Source organism: Hemicordylus capensis, chromosome 2 (assembly GCF_027244095.1).
Source record: "Hemicordylus capensis ecotype Gifberg chromosome 2, rHemCap1.1.pri, whole genome shotgun sequence".
Classification (NCBI taxonomy): Eukaryota; Metazoa; Chordata; class Lepidosauria; order Squamata; family Cordylidae; genus Hemicordylus; species Hemicordylus capensis.
In genome coordinates this window covers 174670336-174694394 of record NC_069658.1, presented here as the reverse complement: position 1 = coordinate 174694394, position 24059 = coordinate 174670336, and the positions used below count along the sequence as shown (strand labels likewise).

The 24059-nt window shown below is 46.5% G+C and overlaps 1 protein-coding gene across 9 annotated transcripts in view; it reads left to right on the top strand.

Annotated features, from left to right (window-relative positions):
* Positions 1-23894, top strand: part of ELAVL3 (ELAV like RNA binding protein 3) — a 93336-nt gene extending 69442 nt beyond the window's left edge. For 6 of the 9 annotated variants that reach the window (XM_053294664.1, XM_053294663.1, XM_053294662.1 and 3 more), the window contains exons 3-7: positions 6271-6374; positions 8150-8303; positions 10965-11190; positions 17507-17545; positions 20387-23894. In XM_053294664.1, the coding sequence (XP_053150639.1) occupies positions 6271-6374; positions 8150-8303; positions 10965-11190; positions 17507-17545; positions 20387-20735 (872 nt within the window). In that variant the 3' untranslated portion in view covers positions 20736-23894. The remainder of the gene's footprint in view (positions 1-6270; positions 6375-8149; positions 8304-10964; positions 11191-17506; positions 17546-20386) is intronic. The other 3 variants (XM_053294657.1, XM_053294661.1, XM_053294659.1) reach the window with 3 other exon arrangements.
* Positions 23895-24059: the final 165 nt, after the last annotated feature.

Genomic DNA, 24059 nt, shown 5'->3' with positions numbered 1-24059 from the left:
AAGGTCTTTTGGAACTGCACCCAGGGCGCCAATTACCACTGGGAATAATTTGGTCTTCTTCTGCCACAGCCTTTCAATTTCAGTTTGTAGATCTTTGTATTTTGTTATTTTTTCTATTTCTCCTCCTCCTCCTTCTTATTATATCATTATTATATTTACTGCCCCTCCAAAAATAGCTAAAATGTCCCCCAAATGGCCCAAAAATGCCATCTTGCCCCGCAAACTTTGAAAGTGGCACAGGAAGTAGGGAGGAAGGAAGATGGCCGGCCGTCTCCTCTCCTCTCCTCATGTTTCTTGCAGACTTTGCAAGGCAAGTGTAGAGAGGTGCTCCTTGTGAAGTTTGCAGGGGCTAGATTGTTCCCAAAGAGCTGCTGTGCTTATCATCTTGCTGGTGCCCCAGTAATCTGCTGCCTGAGGCAACTGCCTCACCTTGCCTCAGGTAAGGGCTGCCCCTGCAGTGCAACATGCAGTTGCTTAAGTATTTGGAAGAGAGGTTTCTTTTTTCACAGATGTTATTGTACAGCCCATTAAATTAAAGGGGCTTCTGTAGCCTTCCTTTACTCCAGTGATCTCATTTTCACAGCAAAGTGAAAAGCAAGAGAGATAGAGAGGCTGTCCACACGTGCAGCCTAGCCCAGTCTGGGTTAGGCTGCATGTGTGAAGCGCCGAGATTGAGCCTGATCTGAGCGCTGCCCCCGCGCCAAGCCCACATTTTTAACCCGGTGTTTAGTGGAGGTTAAGCAAACCTATGGTTCTCTTAACCTTGGCCAGCGATCATCTGGGCGATTGCTGCTCGGTTAAACGGCTTCCCCCGGATAGGGATGTGCATGAGCCGGCTCAGCTGCCGAGGGCAGGGATCAGTTCCTTTAAAACAGAGGAATGCAGGTGTTGACCTGCTTCTCCACCACTTACCTATTCCTCCCAGCACATATGCATACGTATGCTGCGCGCAGGCTGCTGGGAACAAAGAAACAGCTGCGTGCAGTCATTTGCACATCAGCACTGGACCTGGATGAGTGGTGGGGCAGTGGAGGAACAGATAAGCACCCGTGCTCCTCCTTTTTAAAGTAACCGATCTCTTCCCCACCGGACCGGACCGGGTGTGCCTGCCCAAACCAGTTGGGCGCTGCCATCCTGAGGCGCCAAACTGCTTTGGGCACATCCCTATCTCTGGCCTGCCTCAATTTTCGGCCGTGAGCTGCAGGGGGAGGCTCTAAAGAGAGCAGTTGCTGCACTCATAGGGGCACCCTGGGCTGTGGGAATGGGAATGTCCTCCTGCTTCCAGGCTCTTCCATTGCCACACCGCTGCTCGTGTGGACACTTTTTGCATCCATTTGGGGGGGTTAAAGCCTTGCAGTAAACCTGTGGTAAAGCCTGCTGTCTGGAAATGCTCCAGGTCTGAGGAGTTACTAAAAAAATTGTGGGAATTGTTACAAGGGCTACTTGTACTTCCTAGTCTTGGGAATGTCGCCCACCAGCTTCCTATTAGAACAGGAAGGAAGTCTAAGCATATCCAAAGGGTAATAATTACTCTGTTCTTTCACATTAGAGAAGCCCCCTAGACCCTCCAATTCCTCAAGCCTCTCTTAAACTCTTCAAAAGACATTAGTATTGTGCAACCAGAAGCATTTTAAAGCTTAAGGAAAGCATGACATCCTTAGGAAATGTAGGCAAAATAAGAAAGTATTTGAAATTACATAATTTACAACAGAAATACAGACACAGAATGACAGCAAACGTAGCCTGTCAGATGCAGATACCTTCTTGGTTTTTAAAGATATGAAATAGCATGAGGAACTGAATGACAAATTCTAGGCAATTGCTGCCTTTATTTCTCAAGGTTCCTATTGTAAATTGGAGATTTAAGTTCCCAGAATGGGAAGCTGAGAGAGAGAGAGAGAGAGAGAGAGAGAGAGAGAGTGTGTTTCGAGAGTATTTCAGCAACCTCCCCTTCTTCCCGGATAACCCTGTGGGTTATGCAATCTTAAGGGCCATGTGTTTGGAAGGCACAGAGCACTTCCTGGGGAAGGTGAGATTGTTGACCTTTGCCCCCACTGATGAGCCAATAGTGGACTTGAGTGAGCTGAACTTTTCAGAAGCACTAGTGTTTCTCCCATTGCATCGGTGTTTTGTTAGTCAGGATGTTATTCTGCTTATTCTTTTACAGTCTAACAGTTGGCAGTTAGTGCTGCCACTGGAGAAGGAGTTAACATCTTCTTGCATTTTGGGCAGAACTCTAGAGACATGGTCATCACCATATTTGGGACTGAAAACTTTATTTTAGAGAACAGAGTTTATGTTTACAGTGTCATTTTGGTTTTATTTGCCCTCTTTTATTTCCCGAAATTGTTAGGTTTTTTTGAAGATTGTGAACCCCTTGGAGGCAGGATTATTAACATTTAGGAAAAAATCTTTTAACTTACTTTGAGCCCATATGTGGGATGTAAATCAAATAAGTAAATCAACAAACAATCATGATCAGTAAATGAACAACAAAATAGTGGCTGGCATCCTAACGAACAGTGTTCTTGCACAAATGTGCTGTGCTAGCCTGGAGCTTGTGTTCCAAGCTAGGGCAACCATGTTTGTGCTTGCTTAACAAGGTGAGCAACTTGTGGCACACCTCATATGTTTGCAGGCAACTTTTACGCAATAGTGCAAAAGCTCCATTTCAAGGATCCCCCTGACTTTGCGCAGCTGCATGGTCTTCTTGCACTAATGCAGCTTTGCTCAAGAGCACCATTAGCCAGGATATCAGCCAGTAAAAATAAAATGGCAGCATAAAGACACAGAGCCAGTAAAACAAGCATACTAAAAAGGCTGGATGTAGAAGAAGGTTTTCCCCTGAATTCAGAATTGACACCAGTCATATCTCCGTTGGAAGGGCATTTCACAAGCAGGGTGCTACCACAGAAAAAGACCTGTCATGGGTTCTTGCCTGCTGCATCTCTGATGATGTGGGAAACCAGAGCAGGAACTCTGAGGCAAACTTCAGTGCTGAGGCATTTTGATATGGGAGGAGGCAGCACTTGAAGTACTCTGGTCCCAATATATTTAGGGACTAACGGCTTTAAAGGTGATGACCAGCACCTTGAATTGGGGCCAGAAATTGACCAGGAGCCAGTGGAGTTGTTTCAGCAAGGAGGAAATGTGCTCTATATGACTGATTCTAGTAAGTAACAGTGGCTTACACACTGCACTATCAATAGGTACGCCAACATGGTTTCAAGATGGGAGGCAGTGCACCTGCCACCTGCTTACATCAGTAGGTAGCGGAGCAATATGTAAACCAGTGTGCTCACACATTCATCCAGAATGGGTCTTCTCCTTGTCCATTGAACTGCATAAATTAGAATATGGTTGTTCCATGACTGTTCAGGACATAGTGGCTGATATAATGAAGTTGTCCCAGTGAAATTTAAAAGACAGATTAGGCAATGCCTAGCTTGTCCTTTTAACTTCAGAGGAACTACTTTGAGTAATTTTCTTCATCATGTCAGTCTGTAATTTCTATAATTATAGTTAGGATTCTGCCATGTGTAGAAAATTGAGCATCTTCTTGCTGTGATATCATGAGAGTAATAATCACTGGTGTTTCTATTAATAACATTCGCCAAATTTGGAATTCCTTTTATTTATTTTTCCCAGCTGTATGAAATGTCAGATGAAATCTGCATTATTTATAACACAGATGTTTTTATAATCCCCTATAAAAATTTCTAATCCCATGGTTGTCTTTTGCAAGGATAACACTTTGGAAACTGATGCAGTTAACTAGGATGTCTGAACTTAAATGAACAATACAAAGCTCATGGCACTGTTCGTTTGAATTTTGAATAATCAGTGAAAATAATATTTACCACAAAATATGTTCATCATTTTTTTAGGAATTGAAAAGCGCGACACTTCAGCCAGGGTTTGCTGTCATAAATCAGTGATGTTTAAACTTCATTGTATTCAATGCACCCTTATTCTCTGCAGACTACCCGCACACATTCTTACCTTTTTCACACCTGGCTTTTAGTTTGCATCTCCTCCGGAATGGTGGGTATCAGCCAGATTTTCCTCGAAGTTCCTGCAAGTTATTGGGGAGCACTTAACACACAATTTGGGTTTTTCATTGTGCTTTAGAGTGCAGCCCAAATTATATCTGGGGTTAAAAAATCCACTTTTTGTGTCAGTTTTTATGGGCAACTTCAGACTCACAGTCAAGCCTCACAAAAAAACCAAAGTAAAGCCTGCTGTCTTGGAAAGCTCAATGTGGGAGCAGGATACTTGAAAAGCTCCTGAATTAAAACTCCACTGCTGCCTTTGTCTTGTATAGCTGTGATCCAACATAGCTATGTGCAGGCACGGGAGAATTGTGCATACAACCAGGAGTTACTCCCCCCCCCCCAATAAACCCTTAGCAGAACTTCAGGGCCACTGTTCTAGCCTGACTGGAGCTCTGAACAGGAACACTCTTGTTGGGAACCACAGATACACTGCAACATTTTGTTGCAGGTCCATACTAGGTTTTCTTAATTTATAATATGGTCTCGGGGGGCATTTGAAAGTGCACCAGGGACTACTGTTTAAGACATATTGGCTGACACAACATAGTATTGGCTAACAGAACTTCCCAACAACAGGGAAGTGTTTGACGGCCTTCCCTTGCCCAGGAAGTCCTCTGTCCATCTGGAAAAAAAAATGTCGCTGAGGGTTGTGTAGCCCTCAGGGACATTTTGCGTGGCACAGAGGGCTTCCTGGGGAAGGGGAGGGTGTCAAATAATGTCGCTTTCCCACTGCACCAGTGCAGTAAGTTGAGAAGCTCTGTTAGGCTACTCTCTTGCTGCACCAGCACATATTTGTTCTGTATGTCAGCCACTGCTTTATATTGTAAAAGTCCGTATCAGCCACAATGAAATGGGGTTCTCTATGCAACTGAGTAGCTCAGAATTTAGTAGTGATTCTCAACTTCCTGACTGAGTTGGCTCCCCTCAGTCCTTCTCCTCTTCTCACAACTCCTATTTTTGACCAGACATTTTCCTCAGACCAAACCTCTTCTCCTCACAATTCTCAATGCTCTCAATTTTCACCTCAGTCTCCTATGGCTGCTCCCCTGGGGCATTTTTAGACTGCAGGCATTGCCAAGAGGCTTGCGATGCAGGCGTTGTCAAGGCGTTGCAGGCTTGCAATGCAGGCGTTGCAGGCTTGTGATGCGGGTGTTGTCAAGAGGCTGCGAGGCTTTACTGTGAGTTCAAATTTGCCCCCAAAAAACTAATGCAAAAAGTGGATCCCCCCACCACACCCCAGATAGAAATTGGGCTACACAATGAAAAACCTGGGTTGTGTGTGAAGTGCTCCCCAATAGCTCACAGAAATTTTAGAGTAAATCTGGTCGATATGTGAATGCATTTTGGAGGAGAAGCGAACTAAAAGCCGGATGTGAAAAACCTCCTGGAAAGCCAAAAAGTATTCTTCCAGTCCTCTTCTGAGGAGAATGTGGCTCTGTTTGAGGGCGGGGGGTGGGGGGACCACAGCATTGCATTTTATAGTGAATGTATTTTATAATTGTTTTGAGTTTCGTTTTTATCGTCTGTTTAAGGGAATGGCAAATTTCAAATTTTGAGGTAAAATTTATTTTTTGTTGATTTAAGAGACGCATTTACTTTGTCTTTTAGGCACAAAGACCTCACAAAGTTGCTTACAAACTTGACAATGCCATGATAAAACATATCTACAATGTATTATCAGACATTTAAAATAACTCCATAGTGTAGTCATAAAAAGATCAAAGCAACTGCAGCAGATAAAAACGAATGGATGTTAAAAATTGTTAAATTAAAAGCTTCATGGGAAGAAGAGTTTTCACAGTCTTCTTGAACACTGCCAGAGAGGGGGCCTGTTGGATCTCCCTAGGAAGGTAATACGGAGTTGTAGTGCCTCAAGGAAACGGTCCTGTCTGGACGAGAAAGCTGAATTTGTGAGGCTGATCTTAATAGCACCTGGACAGGTTCACAAGAGCATCGTGCTGCTTCAGGTGTTCAGTTTTGGTGTTCAGAACTCAAGCTTTGGATTCTGCAGTCAATTTTTAAACTGTAAATTGTAAAACTCCAACAAATTTCAATTTTAAAAATGGCCTCAGTTATAGTATTGCTTCTCTTTTTGAAATATAATATTTAAAAATGTACATTTTCTTTTGTGCAAGATATTTTCTCCGTCTTTTAAAATTGTTCTCTTGCTTTGGCATCTCCCTCACTGTAATCTCTTTCTCCCCATCCACACCAGGGCAGAGTTTAGGCTATGGCTTTGTCAATTATGTTGACCCCAATGATGCTGACAAAGCAATCAACACACTGAATGGGCTCAAACTACAGACAAAAACAATCAAGGTGAGGAGGGTGGGAATGGATGCTGGTTCAGGCTTTTCGAAGAAAGAGGCTGATTGGAATCAGAAATGGCAGGAACCTTTATTTTTATGTACGATTATGTTTTAGCCCCCGCCCCAAGCCTTCAGGATAGGATAGGATATCAATCTAAATAAATCAGTAATGGATGATAGCAGACTAGAGCCTGTGGAGACATGGCTGGCCCACTAATGAGGCCGCTGGGGGAGGCTGTCTCAGGTACCAGATTGGTTGAAATTACAACTTGTCTGCTGCCACCAGATGCTTCACTGAGCCCACTGCTCCTGCAAACACCATGCATGCACCAGCCCCCATCCCATTTGCTTGCCATACCTTGCCTTTTGAAAAGGCAGAAGGTAGAGAATGGAGTGGCAGAAAGTATCTTTTAATCCCTTCCTGCCACTCCATATTTCACCCTTTGCCTTTCCCAAAGGTGTTATGTAGCAAGAGGCAGGACTGGCAGTAGGAGTTAATGCTCCTGCCACAATCATCACAAAGTAAGGGAAGATGGGGTGGGTGATAGGGAGAAGATGGCAGGTGGGGGAGATAGTCAGGCAGAGCCCTCCACATTCTGCAGGGATGGGAGGCGGTCTGGGGTGATTGAGGGACTCAGCGGAGTGTGGAGGGACTGGATCAGATGGGGTGGGGATATCATCTAAGGGGGTGGACTGGGAGATTGGGTGCTGGTGGGGAGATAGAGGGGAAGAACTAGGAGATCACAGAAATTAGTGCACATCACACTCTGCACATCTGGGGTTTAGGGATGGTGACAGTGGCTCACTATGCTGCCTAATGCACTGGCAGGGCTTGAGCCAGGCCTATATGGAGGTCTCTAAGGGCGGATGCAAGCTCCCCCAAATTGTGGCTGGTCTTTGTAGCCAAGCCAAAGTTTGTAATAGCCAGCATCCTGACCCTCCCCTTCAGCCAATCTTCTGCATGTTTACTCAGAAGTATGTCTGAAGGGGATGTACGAGGATCATCCCAGCAGTTGTGGTGAACTGTGGAAGGCTCAGTGCAACTACAGAGGCAATCTCCCACCCACCTGCTCACCTAGCTTCAAACTTGGCTTGTTTTGGTTGTGGGAGATAGATGCTGAGCGCTGCTGCTGCCCGCCACCAAAATAACTAGCCTTCACTGGTGCAGGTGGAAAAGGTTGGCTCCCATCTTGCTGAAAGCAGCAGCAGCAGCAGCAGCAGCAAAGAGGCTCCAAGCATCACTGTTGCCTGCTACCAAAACAGCCAATTCCAGTCTTCCCCTTCAGACTGATGGGAAAGGCTGGAGCCTCTTTGGGCAGTGGTGGCAAAAGGGCTCCAAGGGCTGCCACTGCTTCTTGTTGCCAAAACAGTCGACTCTGCCCTCCCTTTCCAGCTTCCACAGAGTGGGGATCTTCCCAAATCTGCATTAAGGGACCCTCTCCTTAGCCCCAAGCTTGGGAGGAAGATGAGACCCCTCTCAACACTCATGCAAAGGTCAATGGGATGCTCACCTTGGCAAGGGTGGTGAGCAGAAATGTGGAACCCTGGATGGATGTCTGGAAATCAGGAAAGACAGCGCCCGACCTCGAGGGGCTTATGATCTAAAATTTGCTATCGATCGGGCAACAGAGGGAGGGAGAAAGATGGAGAGGCATATACATAGGAGAAGAATAAGGTGGAAGGACTCCCCTGGAAGGATGTGATTTGTCAAGTGGGAGGCTGATATTGATGTCTCGTCCTGCCCCTTCTTCAGGGCCTTTCTAACTATGCTCTCCACCCAACCAGGTGTCCTACGCCCGGCCTAGTTCAGCCTCCATTCGTGATGCTAACCTCTATGTGAGTGGCCTGCCTAAGACCATGAGCCAGAAAGAGATGGAGCAACTGTTCTCACAGTATGGGCGCATCATCACTTCCCGCATCCTTGTGGATCAGGTCACAGGTAACAACAAGAGTGATTCCTGGAGGCTCTACAGACAGGGCTGTTACCCCGAATCACCTTCAGAAGATAGTATGTGCGTTCACATACCAGCCCAACCTACCTCCAAGACCCTTCAAGATCCTTGGACCCACTCCACACACAAACCGGGCTTGGTCTTGCAAATTCTAGCTTATCTCAGTGTATTTCCAGGTTTTTAAAATGCTGGTTTTAGGCTACTTTTTCTGAAAATGCCGGAGCAAATAGGGAGAGGCACTGATGTAGATTCATCAGCGTGATAAGTGGGATATTCTCTTTAGAAACGCAGATATAGCTCATTAGGAATCTCTCTCTCTCTCTCCCCACCCCCCATTGGCTAGAAGGAAAACACGGAGGCATGCCATGAGAACTTGCATCAAAACAAAACCCGAGAGCAGAGGGGAGGGGCTGCTTCCCTCAAAGTGGCTTCGCTCAACATTTACCCCACAGCATGAAGCCATGTGCAAATAACTCCCTGGCCACTGGTAGAAAAAGAGTGCCAAAAGTACTCAGTCAGGGAAAGACAACTTTTCATTGTGGTTAGAGAGATTTGATGGGCAGATCATTTATCTACCTCACCCACAGTAAAAGTGCAGACGTAAGGAGAGCACTGCTAATTAATATTGTCTGGAGACATGGAGTTAGAGTTCTAAGTATGGGCAGCCCTTGTTATCTGCCAGGGTTCCGTTCCCACCATTTCGGTGTATAATGAAACTGCGGATAATGAGACCTTGAGGCAATGGAGATTGGGCGGTCAGGTTCTTCGGGGTCAGAAAGCAGGGAGGAGGCAGAAAAAAGTGAAATAACACACCTTGCCATCCTTTCCAGGTCTCCAGCTGTATGCTCTGTGTGGAGATGTGCTGGCTGTGTGTACAGCTGTGGGTCCCTACTGATATGCCCTTCCTGTCTCTTAAGTCAGTTCACACAGTGATTTGCTGGATCAGTGTGGTAGGAGCCCCTGTGCCCCCCTTTCCTGGGCTCAGAGTCATGTTGTAAGAATCCTGCTTAGTTAAACCACAGCATCAGGCTGGTCAGTGCAGTCCACAAATGCTGGATTCAGTGGTCCTTTGGCTTGATCCAGCATCTTGCCATATGAGGCAGCCACTCACATCTGGAACTCAAAAGAGTTCACAAAGAAGTGAATTGGGACTTCCTCTGAAGTGTTTATAGCCATAGCATATTCACACTCTCAGCTGGATTGATGATGCTTTTACCAATGTTTAAAAAGCAGGAAATGCTTGAAGACAAGTCTTATTCATTTCACTGGGACTTGGGCAGGAGAGATTCCTGGTAGCTTGAACCCAGAGGATCCTCCCCTACACAGACTATTGGGGAGCAACCATGAATATAACAGTGAGGATGGGATTGCCTGCATTACTGGAGAAAGGAAGGGAAGTGTGGAGGAGAGAACTTTTTCCTCATCCAAAATACGTGGAGGCACAAATAATGTAATTCAACAACATGTCAGTTACTCTGTTTGCATTTGATGTGTAATTGGGATAGCTTCATGGTTACTGTTCCTGAAAGACTTGTGGCTTGCCCTCCCTGCAGAAGTGTGCAGGGTGTTTCTCAGGGTTGTTTCGCTAAGTCTCTGTCTGCCTGAGATCTAGAGCTGCTACCAAATTCCAAGTGAGCCTTGCGTTTACACAGTGTTGGGCTATCCCACCACAATCAAGGTGTTTGCTTGGACTTTTGGTCTACGTGACAGTCACCAGGGAGCTGGACTTGAATCTGGGAAGTTCTACTTTTGCCATGGAATCATCGTCCCAGTTCAGATGCCCCAAACCCAGCTCAACACACCACCATTTGTTGTATCAGGAATGCAAGCCATGAGTTCAAGTGCTCCCTCCTCTCCACCATCCCTTCACCCTTCCCCTTGGACGCCCAGCTTCATAGAAGACTTCCTGGTTTGTTAAACCACAATTTGCTGTGATGTCGGAACTGAGGGATTGCAGTCTGACTGCAATCAAATTTGCAAGCCAGAGTTTGATCCTAGTTTGTAGGAGGTGATCAAATCAGTTTCCTGGTTCAAATATGTGATGTTCTGGCGTGGCCTCATTTGGAATACCCGGGCTCTGCTCTGGAAAATGTGCAGTAATAACAAAAGCATGCCTCAGGCCGTGTGCAGGGTGCCTCTCTCCTATGAAATAGTCACAGCCAACTCACGTTACTGGTTACACTGGGCAGGATTTCAGGTGTGGGTTCCAGGCACCTAATCTTCTTTAAAAAAAAAACTAATTAAGCACTAGTCCATGTGAGTGGTGTGCTGAGCAGGATCAAAACCCTCTTTTGCACAGCATCCCTAGCAAGTCCCTTATGCCTGCCCGCATCGTGCCTTCTGTTCGAAAAACAAAAATAAAGGGAGAGGCAGCCACAAGCTAGGTCTTAGAAATAGCAGTTTACTATATGAAGCTTGCATAATGCATTTCAACCAGTGGTCCTCCTGAGGGCCACTACAACCAAAAGATGCATATTTAAAAAACAGACATTAAAATGTATGCAGTGCTTGAATATCTGCCTTCAGATGGAAGACAGGTGTGCTCTAGCATTACCTCTGCAACTCAGGATATACTCCAGTCAACATCCAGCCAACATCCTTGTATCCACATATGATTCCTCCTCTTCCTCCTCCTCTTTCTCCTGCAGGTGTCTCCAGAGGGGTGGGTTTCATCCGCTTCGATAAGAGGATAGAAGCCGAGGAAGCCATCAAGGGGCTAAATGGGCAGAAACCACTGGGTGCCAGCGAGCCCATCACAGTCAAGTTTGCCAACAATCCCAGCCAGAAGACAGGACAAGCATTGCTCACACACCTGTACCAAACCACAGCCCGGCGATACACAGGACCCTTGCATCACCAAACTCAGCGCTTCAGGTGAGATGCCTTCCCCTCCGTTCTGCTGGAGGACTGAGAGTTCACATCCCTCTCCAAACCCCGTGCCCAGCAGATGTCATTCCCCTGCTTGAGGGAAATGTAAGACTCGTGCCCCGAAGCAGTCATCATTAGCTTGTGTGTGAGGTCTGAGTGTTTAATAGATCCTCTTAGTCGATACACTGGGTGAGGATGTGTTGTGAAACATCCTCATTTCTTTCCAGTGCCCCCATAACAAGATGTTCAGTGGCCATTTGAGAAGAGATTGCTTTTTGCAAAGCTGATGTATTGGGCTTGGGCCTGCCCCTGTTCTAGCCTGTACTCTCTTTTAAGGCATTGTGGGTCAGCTTACCACGGTGGGCTTGGGGGCTCCTTTCTCAGTCCTGGATCACTTCCTGCTCTTGAGCAAGTCCTCCTATTTGGGTCTAGTGGCCACAAAACAAGGAAGACAGAAATGGTACCATCTGTGGACTACAAATGCATTCATCATACTGTGGGGCAAGAGGGATACAGTCTATGAGCATCTATGCTGAATTGGGAAAATTTGCTATGCTGAATTGGGAAAGGTGAGTTCTTTAGAGGAGGCTTCTGGCCTGCCAGGTTATTGCAGAGAACTATCTGCTAGAACCACCACTTAGAGGCAGGGAGAATGCTCACCTTAAAATTACTGCTGCTAAAGGATCAGCAATGATAGGTCAGGCAGTTCTGGCCATAGTCCCAATGTACATGAATTTGTTATGTCTACCTGAAGTTTCTCCTATCAATTTCAGCAGTTGCCCCAGAAGTTGCTATATCTCAGTCATCGGTGAGGAATTATTGTCTATTTAGCTGCAGGCTCCATTTTACTGCTGGATATAGGATTTGGCCAACTTTCAGTCAGGTGTAAAAAGTCATAGGGACATATCCCCAATAAAGCAAGGACAGTTTGTGCTACTTAGCAATTCTGTTGTGTGCCACAGGGAGCAAGGGATGGGGCTACTGAGCGTCCAAATTCTTTTCCTCCGGGACAGGCAGCATCTGGGGCAGGAAGGCTGATCTTGCCTTGTTTTGAGAACTGAGATCTGTGATTCTCACATCAGCTTTCTTTTTCCAAGCTGTAGAATGGGTGTGGAGGGACAGATTCTGAAGGTCACTTGAAGGAGTCAGTGATGCATCTGGATTGGACTAGCCCCCAACCACCAGCCCTTTAACCTGTACACTGAACAGTTTGGATACCCCCGAACCAAACTGGAGACTGTTTAGCCTTCACCCAATTTGCTTTTGATTGTCTGGTTGCACCTGAAATCCAGGTCTGCAGCACATGTTCAGTCCCCAGTATGTTTTCCTCCATGTTTATCATGCATTTTATGTACTAGAGATGCTTCACATGTGGCATTTTCCCCACATGGCTGTATGCAGGTGTAGGGGGGAAATACCCTGAGTACACTGTTGTGTGTGAAGATGGTGTATGTGTCTACTTTCCAGCTGCAATCATGGCTTCCCAATTCACATATGTATAGTAAAGTAGACACCACACTGCTTCCTTCCTATATCCAGGTAGGAAAATCATTATGTGTGAAGCAGCCTTTCACTCTTTTCCAGACGAACATTGATTGTGTGGCACCCATTATGTGGTATAAACTCATCACATATTTATTCAAATCCATAAACCACACTGTCCCCAGGGCTCAACAGTTGTTTACTCACAATCTCTGGAGTAGCTAATAGTCCCATTTTATAGCCAAAGAACTGAGGCTGAGAGATGCTCAGAGTCACCCATTGCTGAGGTGGAGATTAACCTGGGTATCTTGAGTCTGAACCCATCATGTTCTCCACCAACCAGCCCATACTGTCCTGTGCATCTAATGCTAAGGGGCAAAGTTAGAGCACTCACACAGGAAGTGGCTGCAGAAGCGGGTGGTATTCTGCCACAGATTGCCTCCTGTGGAGGAAGGAAATCATGATCTGAGCTACAGAGGTCTGGTGTGGAGAAAGAAAGAAGATGAAAGATAAGGTGGAGCGTTTGCGAGGTTGTGGTAGAAGGCAGTGATGCTGATGATGCTGTGATGCTGATGCTGATCACAATGGATTTGAGCATGGGTTCAGATAGGAAAGATCCTTTGGACTCTAGAAAGTAGCAAAGGATGCCAGGACACCAGAATCATGCCAGGGTTTGTAAGAGGGGTGGGGTGGAGAGCAGCCTTGTGCTTTTGGCATAAAAAGTTTTGGGTGTTGCTAATTTCAGGGAGCAGAGATTATTCTAGCTTGTTTCCCCAGTGGGGCATGAGGGATGGAGCAACCGGAAGCAGAGGGTAGCCAATGCTAGATAGCATGCTATAGCAGCAGAGAGCCAGCTACAGGCTGCTGGTCAGGCTAAGGTACTGCAGTCTTTAGAGACTGTGAGGTCATTCTCACAACCAGCCTTACCCGGGTAGGGCCGTGCTAGCCTGGGTAGGGCTGGCTGTGAGAAGCGCCGAGATTGCTCCCAGTCCCGGTGCTCCTCTGCTGGGTAGCTCAGATTTGAAACCCGGGCTAAAAGTGAGGTAGGAGGATGCGCGCGTGCACTTCCTACCCCCACTGCCCGATCACGAACTGTTGCCAGACATTTGCATCATAGAGGCTGGGGGAAGGAGCGTCCCAGCAGCATCCAGGCTTCCCCGTGCACCACGCTGCTCATGCAATGCATTGTGGGCTGTCCGGAGGCCTGGCTTCCTTCCCCGCCCCCCACCTCCCACTCACCGTGCTGCTCACTGCCATGTTGCTTGTCTGGGCACGCAGGTGGCGGAGTCCAGGGAGCCGCTGATTGTGTGGGAGAAGAAAGCTAGGCTCCTGCCTTCCCCCAGCTCTTCCCATTTTGGTCATGAGAATGACCTCTGTTACTGCGGAACTACTCAGCCTTTGACCTCTAAAAAGCCAACCTGATTCCATTCTCCTTTTGCTTCTGATCTACTGGGTGGAAGAGGTTTGTTGAACTCGTGTTTATTCTTTGGGCTCGCTTGATCACTAAAAAGATCACTGTTATCTTTTTTCCTATTTTGAGCTTTAAAACTCATTTGAGTACAGGAATTTGTTGCCCGTTGGGTCTTGGAGAACACAAGACATTAGGTTTGTTCAAATGACCAGGTAGGAAAAAGCCTACCTGGTAGGAAAAGCCTAAATAGGGAGCTGAGTGTGCTCCAGTGTGCTGATAGTCTGCAACATAAAACCAAGGTCAGAGGAAAGGAAGTGATTGTGTGGGAAGCAGCAGCTGAGTGGGAAAGGTTCATCCCACTCAGCAGTGGTGCCCATCTGCTGATTGAAGCAGGGTGAAAACATGTCCTACCCAGCTGCTGCTTCCCACAAAATGAGGTGGGCACCCTCACATGCAGGAAAAACTGGGCTAATGAAGTCAAGTCTGGTTTTGCCGTGAAAACCACTGGGATCGTGCCTAATCCTGGCAGCGCCTCGGCAGCACATCTGCCTCCAGAGCCACCCTCTGAAATGGGGATAAGAGAGCAAGCATTCCCTTAGCACCATTTTTCTGATCATCTGCCAGCCCTGGCTGCTTGAAGCCAGGGCTGGCAGACTGTGGGCACCCAGCCAGCCTCGGGGAGGGGGGTCCCCATAATGCACTGCGCACTCATGCAGTGCATGATGGGAGTTCTGGGCTGTGGGACAATGTGTCCCGGCACCGCAACCCTCTGAGCTACAGGCAGCAGCCAGCAATCGTCGAGTGGGGGAGATCTACCCACCCAACAAACAGGGAAAGTTCGTCTGTGGGGAGGTAAGCTTTTTCAGGCTTCCTCCTCACTGACCTTATAGCCCTTTCTCACCAATCATGAGAAGGGGCTCAATCGCTTCCTTCTCTCTGACCTTGGTTTTAAGTTGCAGATGATCGGCACACTGCAGCACCCTCAGCTCCCGATTTAGGGTAGGAGGCCTAATCCTGGCCATCTGAACAGGCCTAATGTCTTGTGCTAGACTGTCTTGTGTTGCTGCCCTCTTCTGGCTCCACAGAGAGCCCACACGATGCAGGGCAATACTTGGGAAGAACCAACCTGAGGTAGAGGGTATCCGGTGCTTGATAGAATGGTGTAGCAGCAGAGAACCAGCTACAGGCTGCTGGTCAGGCTAAGGTACTGAAGGACCTGGAAGAGTTCCTGGGGAAAGCAGGCATTTGTCCAACAGAATCCAATGCTCAGATGAGTTCTTATATCCCAAAGCAGGGCAAGGTGGTTTCCACAGCCCTGCCTCCTCTCCAATTGAAGTTGCAAGGAAGTTAAAGGGGTGGTGTTCTGACTTGGAGCTATGCACTGTAGTGCCACTGAAGGGTCTTGAACTGTGACTTTTGCCTTTTTCCATGGAGAGCACATAGCCTTGGCTGTCAGCAGGCTAACTGAGATCTCTAGCATGAAGGTTCTAGGCTGTCATAGGGACCAAGGGACCTCCTGGGCAGCTGATCCTGAATCAAGGGCATCATTCAAGAGGATTGGGTGATGAGTCACAATACCCTACAGATTCTTCCTCAGTACTTCTATAGATGCCTGGTAATTCTTCATTGTGCTCTATTTACCAATGATCTGTGAGAGTTAGGAAATTTCACATGTTCATGCAGGTATAGTATGACCTTTCAGGTAGAGAGTGGCCCAACTATCAAATGCTCTGAATTATTTATGGTCATGGAATTATAAAATGAAGGAATCTGATGGGGCCGGAAGGCCATCTAATCCCTCATGAAAAGGCAGGATAATCCACCCAGCAACCCACCCACACCATATACAATACAGGTCCATCTGCCTCAAGTGTTTAAAAATCCTTCCATAAAAAAGGAACCTTGCTGGCAACTTTGTTGCACTTTTATCGTAGTGGGGTGTTTTTTGGGGGGGTGGGGTGAACCAGGAGTTCTACATTGCTGGAAGGCTTGCATGCATTCACACCCACCAGCAGAAAATGGTGTTTTACCTATTTGGTGTTGCTTGGTATGCCACCTTTCCTTTGGTTTAGTCCCTGTTTGAGAGTAATAGGCAGGATAACATTTGGTTTGGTTCCTTGGAGTAATGTTGGATTGAATGATAGTTTTGCATCCCTTGTGTGTGAACCTCCTTCTCGCACATCTCTGATGGAACCTGCCCACAACATAGAGGCTGTATAGAGGCATGGCATCTGCATGAGTACAACATGCAGTCAGTCACATGACGCACATGGAAAAGTCATACATACCTATGGAACATGCAGACATAGTTTCCCCCCACCCACCCCCCTCCTGGTGTGCACAGTACATTAAGTGTCCCTTTATGATACAGTTACACTATAAGACTTTAAAGCACATTGAACAGTACTTGGGTGTGACAAATTTTGCGTTTCACCCACCACATGCACACAACTGTGCATACTAATCAGCAAAAGTCCAAGCTATTAGAAATGTACCAAAATAAGCTTTGTGCTAAATCTGCCCACCCACCCCCACCGCCAGTTCTACAACTAAATTGTATAAATTGGGCACATTTAACTTCAATTTGCACACTTTACACAATTGCAGAGTTTGGGGATTATTTACAGAATCCTGCCTATTTCTGCAAAAGTCTTCGAAGAGCTGGGATTTGGAGCAAAGCAATTATATATAGATGTTGGATGGTAGAGATAAGGAGCAGGAAGGCCGTAGGAAAGGCACTGAGAACTGTTGCTGTGACTGCTAAGATGTTCCAGCAGCAATATGCAGGTTTTCGGGGTTTTGCCAAAAAGCATGAGGTGCAGAATTTTGCTTTTCGAAATCTGCAGTTCAGATTCTGCGGCAAAATGGTGACCATGCAGACTTTTAGAGGAGGTATATAGAAGCAAAGTCAAGAGAGTTGCTGCAATGAAATCTGGAGTCATTCCTTTGCTCAGTAAAGTAGATAGTGAAAAACAGGGATGGCAAGTTGTACCTGTAAAGATGTTTGCCATGTATTGTTCTGGGTGTTTTTTGTTTGGTTTTTTTTAATCCAACAGGATTAATTACTATCGCAATCATCTTCATTATCATCATCATCGTTTGAATTGCAGCCTCCATCGCCCTTAAGTAATTAATGCCTACCCACTCCCCAGACCACCCCCAGAATGTGAAAAATAGATTTTAAAAATAGGTTATTTTGAAGCTTCTTTCCCATTGCTTAAAAATAAATAAATTCTAAGACATTAAATTCCTCCGGGGCCTCGAAGTGCACTTGCGCACATACAAATGGCCACCTGTGCTTGCCACCTTTAATACATGTGCTGCCTTCCTGCCCCACCAATAACCAAACCAGATGACCTCGCAGGACCCATTTGTTACGAGATCGTCTACTAACAATGGCCTCTCCTCATCTTCCTCTTCCTCCCACAGGCTCGACAATTTGCTAAACATGGCATACGGCGTCAAGAGGTAAATAGCCTTCCAAAGCCTACACTCCTCGCCACTCCCCCTTCTCCCTCCCCACCTTGGCCCACAGCACAAGGCTGGATTTTTTTTTTTAATAAAAAAGGTGACTGTCAACATAGCCCCAGAGGCAAGAGCCCCCCCCCCCCTTTGCCTTGTCAGGACTCTCTTCAGTGTAGCCACACTAGCCCTTTTAGAAAAGAACAACAACAACAGCACAGGGGTCATAATGAGAGATAATGAGAGGCTTGGAGGGAGGAGACTCTCCTAAGGCAGACAACTGTTTTCTTAAACAATTTGAGCTCTTTTGAAAAAATAACAGAGAGTTCTTTATTTTTGGTTGCTTGGTTTAGTATTTCCCCACTCCACCCCCAGTACTAACGTTTTATTTTTAATCACTTTATTTCTATTTCTTACCTCCCTCCCTTACCTGATGAGCATGGGAATTTAAAAGTAAAATTTAAAATGACAGAATCCCTCCATCTTCTGCCCTAGGCCTGTAGAATTTGGATGTGTGTGTGCCTTAGGGACACACTGGAGACCTTCATGCCTTTCTTTTCATTCTGTTTTGGGTTTGGCTTGAGAGAGAAGGGCTTGCTGTTTTGCTCAGATGGCTAGCTGTTCCTTATGATTTTTGGTTTTGTGTTTCTCTTTGTTGTCACTGTGTCGGGTGCTTCTTGGTTTCATTAGATGCGTTGCTTGAACGACAAAAAGCAGACAGTTGCTTTAAAGGTGAATTGGGGAGACAGAAACTCAGTGGAAGAGCTTTTTTCCAAAGCTGTATGGGCAACCCTATAAGAGCCAGAAGGCTGGTGACACTTCTGAGCAATTATTATTCACACATATATCCTTCCTGCTCTGCCTTAGAAAGTTCAGCACAGCCCCTGATGGTTTCCCATCCAGAAACTGATCATGTTCACACTCTCTTAGCTTGACCAATGCTACAGCATTGGGTGCTCCCAGACCAATGTGACTGGGACCCAAATAAAACCTTGTGCTTAATTTTAACCCTGTACTTAAAAGATATACAAAGTTTTTGCTGTGCCAGCATACTTTGGGTGGTCCAGTCTGCCTTGGAGTTTCCTTGCAATGCCTGGCTACCTCTTCTGTTTCATCAAGGAGAAGCAGCCTCTTCTGCAGTACTGCACTAGCTCCCCGAAATATTAGCAGGAGGATCATTATCAGGGCCCTAAGCAGGACCTTGCTTTCCTAAATTCTGCACCAAGTGATATACAGTAACAGCACAATCCTATGCATATTTACTAAGAAATATATCCTAAACTCCACTGAGGCCAACAGGGCTTCCAAGTGAGTGTTCAAAGTGTAGCCTAAATCAAAGGAATCTGAAGGCATCTTCTTTAATTGTATCGTTTATTCGGCTTCAGAGGCTGACTCACACAACCACTCTGCTGTGCCTGGCTTGGGGTGAACATGTCTTCTGGACAGTTCACCATCTCCGTCAGCACAGAGCCCTCCACCCATATTTGGAAAGGTTGGTTGCTACAAGAGTTCAGCTACTAATAGAGTTGCATTCTGGGGCAGGGGCAGAAAATATTCAGCCATACACCAAATGATTTGTGTGACACAGCCCTGAGATTTGGGTTGCGAATGGTAGCAAAGAGTGGGGTGACATCAGACAGGAAGGGAAGGAATTGGAGTGCACGTGGTCACCAGTTGCAGGCCAGGAAACAGTTCCCTTGGGCAGCCGGGAGGGATGCAAGGATGGGACCTTGTGCTAGATCCATTTCCCCACCCCTGTTGCAGGCAACTCTGCCCAGCCTTCACAAGGGCGCTTTCCAAGCTAGACCTTGCAAGGGGGTCAGGACGCATCTCGGAAGTGTGCTTTCACACTTCCTGCATCCTGACACCGCAGTCTGTACGCGGACAGCAGGGTGCCGTTCATATTTCCAGTGCCTTGTTTCGAATTTAATTGCTGCGCAATGGAGCTACGATGTCGTACAGACGGCACGGGAAAGTTGCTGTTTTGTCGGGTTGTTGGTTGCTGCAAGACTGCTCCCCCTGCTGTTTCCATTCCAAATGCAACTTGCCCAAATGGAGGCATTTTGCTGCTAATGAGTGGCTTGTCTGGAAAGCGCCCAGGTTTCTAAGCTTTCAGGCATTTCTACAATGTTCTTTGCCACCATTATTCTTAGCCTTCAGCATATGTCTGTACTGCCCTTCTTCTTCCAAGGATACCAGGGCAGTGTACAAAACAGAAACATTACAATAAAATAATAAGTAAAAACAGAAGGTGGCTACAATAAAAATCATTGCACTTGTAGCTTGATTTAAATATATATATATACGAAAATTAGATGCTCACAATTCCAAATTCTATCTCAGAGTCTCATTTCCATGTTTGCATGATGAACTCATTCATGCATAGGAATGTCACAGCCCTCTTTTATTATGAACCAAGACCGCCCCCCGCCTTTTACTTTTACAGATGAGGATATTTAGGAACAAGAGTTTTGAAGCCCAAGATCTGACAGGAGATCTGTGGCAGGCAGAAAAGGGAAAGGTCCAGCCCAGACAGGAATATATTTGAAGGAAAGTGTGTGTTAACCCGCTTGACCTAGATTTGCTCTGGCAAGCGGGAGAAGTGGCACAGGTATTCATTGGGTTTGATCTAGGCTCCACAGACTACTGCCGACTTCCTGGCATAGGTGTCATCAGGGAACAGCACCCCTCCCTTCTTGCCCTTTAGAGCTGAGATTTGTAGGACTGAACTGCTGGTGCCTGCCTCTCCCTGAGACCTTTCCCTGGGGAGGAGGCAATGCTGTCCCAAACCTGTCCACAATGCAGTGAGCTCATGCTGGTAGAATGCCAGCCTTACACCCAAAGTAGTCCTCTCTCCTTGATCTCCAGGTTCTCTCCCATCACGATCGACAGCATGACCAGCCTGGCGGGAGTCAACCTGACGGGGGCCTCCAGTGCTGGTTGGTGCATCTTTGTATACAACCTCTCCCCAGAGGCAGACGAAAGTGTCCTGTGGCAGCTCTTTGGGCCCTTTGGGGCAGTCACCAACGTCAAAGTGATCCGCGACTTCACCACCAACAAGTGCAAGGGCTTTGGCTTTGTCACCATGACCAACTACGATGAAGCTGCCATGGCCATCGCCAGCCTCAATGGCTACCGACTGGGTGACCGAATCCTCCAGGTTTCCTTCAAGACCAGTAAGCAACACAAGGCATGAGTGAACAAGTGAGCAAGAGATGGGGGAGGGGGGAGCGACAAGTGTGCTGGTAACAGCCCTCTTCCCCAACTCACCACAAGAACGGAAATGCTCATTGACTCAATGTTGCAGAATATCAAACCGCCAGACACCGTGATCTTCTCTGGGGAGCAGGAGGCTCCTCCCCCTCCTTCTCCCCTGTGCCCGACAGCCCAGAGGGGAGCACAGATGCGGCAAAATGTCAGCTACCTTTTGAAAGTCACACCCTGCTCTGGCAACATGCAGGGTAGACGTCCACTCAGAATAGGACACCTCTCTGTTTCTATGCTTGGTGACCCTCCCCATCCCCTTCGAGTTTTCCTAACATCCCTACCCAAGTCAGAGGCTTTTCTCAGTTTTGTCCATACTTCTTTCATCTTATTACTTCTGACCCCTGTATTGCTCCTTTGGTGGGTCAGGTTCCCTAACCCTGGAGGATAAAAGCCACTTTCTATAAGGTGTTATAGAAACCCTCCCTCCATCCTGAAAGAGTCAGAATATTGTGGGTCAATACATCCAATGGAAAAAAAGTTCTGACTTCTATTCTGAGCACTCTAAAGGGAGGAGGTATAACTATCCAGCTCACCACCTTTGTTCTCCTTGGCTGCAAAAAAAAAAAGACAAATGTGGTGGGAAGGGCCTGCTCTCATCTCATCCCTTGGTCTAAAGTGTTAGCAATATTGGTTGTTAATCCCACCATCTTGCCTGGCCCTTAACTGAAATGGTTTAGGATCTGGGAACCCAATCTCAGATGTCCTAAATTAGGGTCTTTCTTGCCTGCTTGCCTGCCTGTCTCCAGAGGAGCCTCATTCCCTGGGAAAAGCAAAGGCCCGTTTTATTCAACTCTGTTTTGTAATTTTGCAAATCAGGTTTGATATGTTACTTACTTCCCTGAATACTTTGGATTCAAATAAAAACACGGGCCATGGATATATCAAGCATGGAGGCCAGGGATTTGGTGCAGAGTCCATAATTCCTAGAGTCAATGGCTTTTAGACAGGCTGCATGGACTAGCTGGGCAAGCTTCCTTTGGATCAGAAAAAAGGATTCGCTCATTGTTTGAGTGTCAGGTAGTGGTACAGTTACACCTTCTGTTCTGCCTCCTCTCCAAAGTCAAGTTTCTTTCTTTCTTTCTTTCTTTCTTTCTTTCTTTCTTTCTTAAGAAATGTTTAGCTGGAGAATTTGCAGGACCAAGCATGGGGCCATTGGAAAGAGAGACAGAGGAGGGAGCTAATCCCAGGGTTGTTTTAGTTGACTTTTTGACAAGTCAAAAAGGTGTTTTTGATGAAAGGGAAGGTGCTAGAGTGGGGATGAGCTGATGAGTGGGGTCTTCCTTTCTCTTTTTTCAATGTTAGATTGAACAAGTAACCGAACAAAGGAGAGAAAAATAGATTTTAAAAGCTGAACTAGGAAACAAAAAACCAACAAAAATTTAAAAAGATTTTAAAAATCTATTTTTATAAAAACGGAAAAGAGACCTTGTTGGGAATTTTTACTGGGATTCTTGAACTTCACACACACACACAATAAAATCAAAGGGAGAAAAAAAAGAAGCCACTAAGTATTACTGCTGTGCACTCATTCATTCCTAGGGGCCTTTCCAGACAATAGTAAAAGCAACCCCGCCCCCTTTTTAATGCATAGGTTTAGCAAGCCCCATCCAGTGCCTGAAGCATGATCTAGATAGCTTGTGTATTGAAGTGGGATGTGGGGTGGGTGTTGGCCTTGCAACAAGGGAAATCACATTGCTGTCACTAGGAGGAGATAGTCATGCTACTGCTTCAGTTTATAGCTGGGAAAGCTCCTCTCCAAAAGCCCAACCTTCCCTTCTTTTCGTCAGTGCCACCCAGGTTTTGAAAAGTGGCCCAGCAGGCCAGGGAGCAAGACTAAGTATGGCGGCTCAGCTGTGGCACAACACTCCCATCAGCCTTGTCACGGAGCATTTGCACAGTTCCACAAGAGCACAGAATTGCATGGGTGTAGCTGCACAGTAGAGGCCCATTGGGAATGCTATGCTCTTGTGCAACTGTTGCGCAAATGCTCTCATACAAGGCTGATGGAGCGTTGCGCAGTAGGAGAGCCATTCTGTTTTGGGTGGGGGAGGGTCACACTGACAGTCATGGTGTGCTCCAGCCCACCGGTGGCGCCACAGGGATGCACACGCCAACTGAAGGCACTTAAAAAAAAATGGAAGTTAAGAAGAAACAGTGTTTACTGGGATAGGTCTTGGGAGCAGGGGAGAGGTGTGGTTTTTCATCAGTGATGTCCCTGGCACTATCTAGTTGGCCTGCTGTGACATATCACCACATGCCACAAGCACTCCAGACAGCAGTGAGCAAGTCCTGGGACAGAGCAGTATCTCCCCAACAGAAGCATTGCAAAAACCACCTTGAGATTGTTTTAATGAAAGGTGGCATAAAAATCTAACAGCAAACAAACAAAACATATAAGCTGGCGTGAGACCACTCAATACGGATTGCAGATAATTTTAACCATGCCAGAAAAAAGTCATTTGCCTGGAAAAGCCCTGAGAGTTGTGCAAGAGTAGGACTTGGTATCTGAGATCCCAAAGATTTTGGATAATTCTGTCCCTATAGGGGCAGGGGAGGAAACAAATTGTTTTCAGATTTTTCTTATTTTTTTCCCTTTTTGGGGTGTGTGTGTGTGTGTATGTGTGTCTTGTACTTGTTTCTTTTGTTGGTGGGGTGGGGGTGGGGCCAGAAGGGCTGTAATCACTTGATTGTAACAATGGATTTTTACACCACTATCCTCCCCCCTCCCCCCACAATTCTCCTGCCAAAAGAACAAAAAGCAAAGAAACTGGAAACTGAGTTTTCAAATTTTGTTTTAGAAGACGTGCTTAATAACTAACATTCGTTTTAGTCTCATCCATTTCCATAGGTTTTTTTTTCTTAAAGAGTTTCTCTCCCTATTTATTTTACTTCCTCTTTCAAAGTTTTAAAACACCATTGAACCGAATTAACATACAGACATCCCACCCCACTGAAGACTGCCTTTGTAGGGGGACGGATTTCCACCAATGGGTTTGCTGCACTAGAAGAGCCTGCTGCTTGGGGAAAGAGACTGGGCCCTTCCACCGCTGAATGCATGCAGAATCCCCTGGGGCAGCCCTTAGGCTGCCCGCCCCCCCCCCCCCGCCCCATGACAGAGCACAGCATCAAGCAGGTTTCTCAGCTGTTGCTGAAGACATGAAATCCAGAGAATCAGCTCAGACATCCCTGTCCAGTTTTGGCTGAACTGAGGACCACCTTCAAGGCTGGTTTGTGTCATATTTCAAAAGATCCT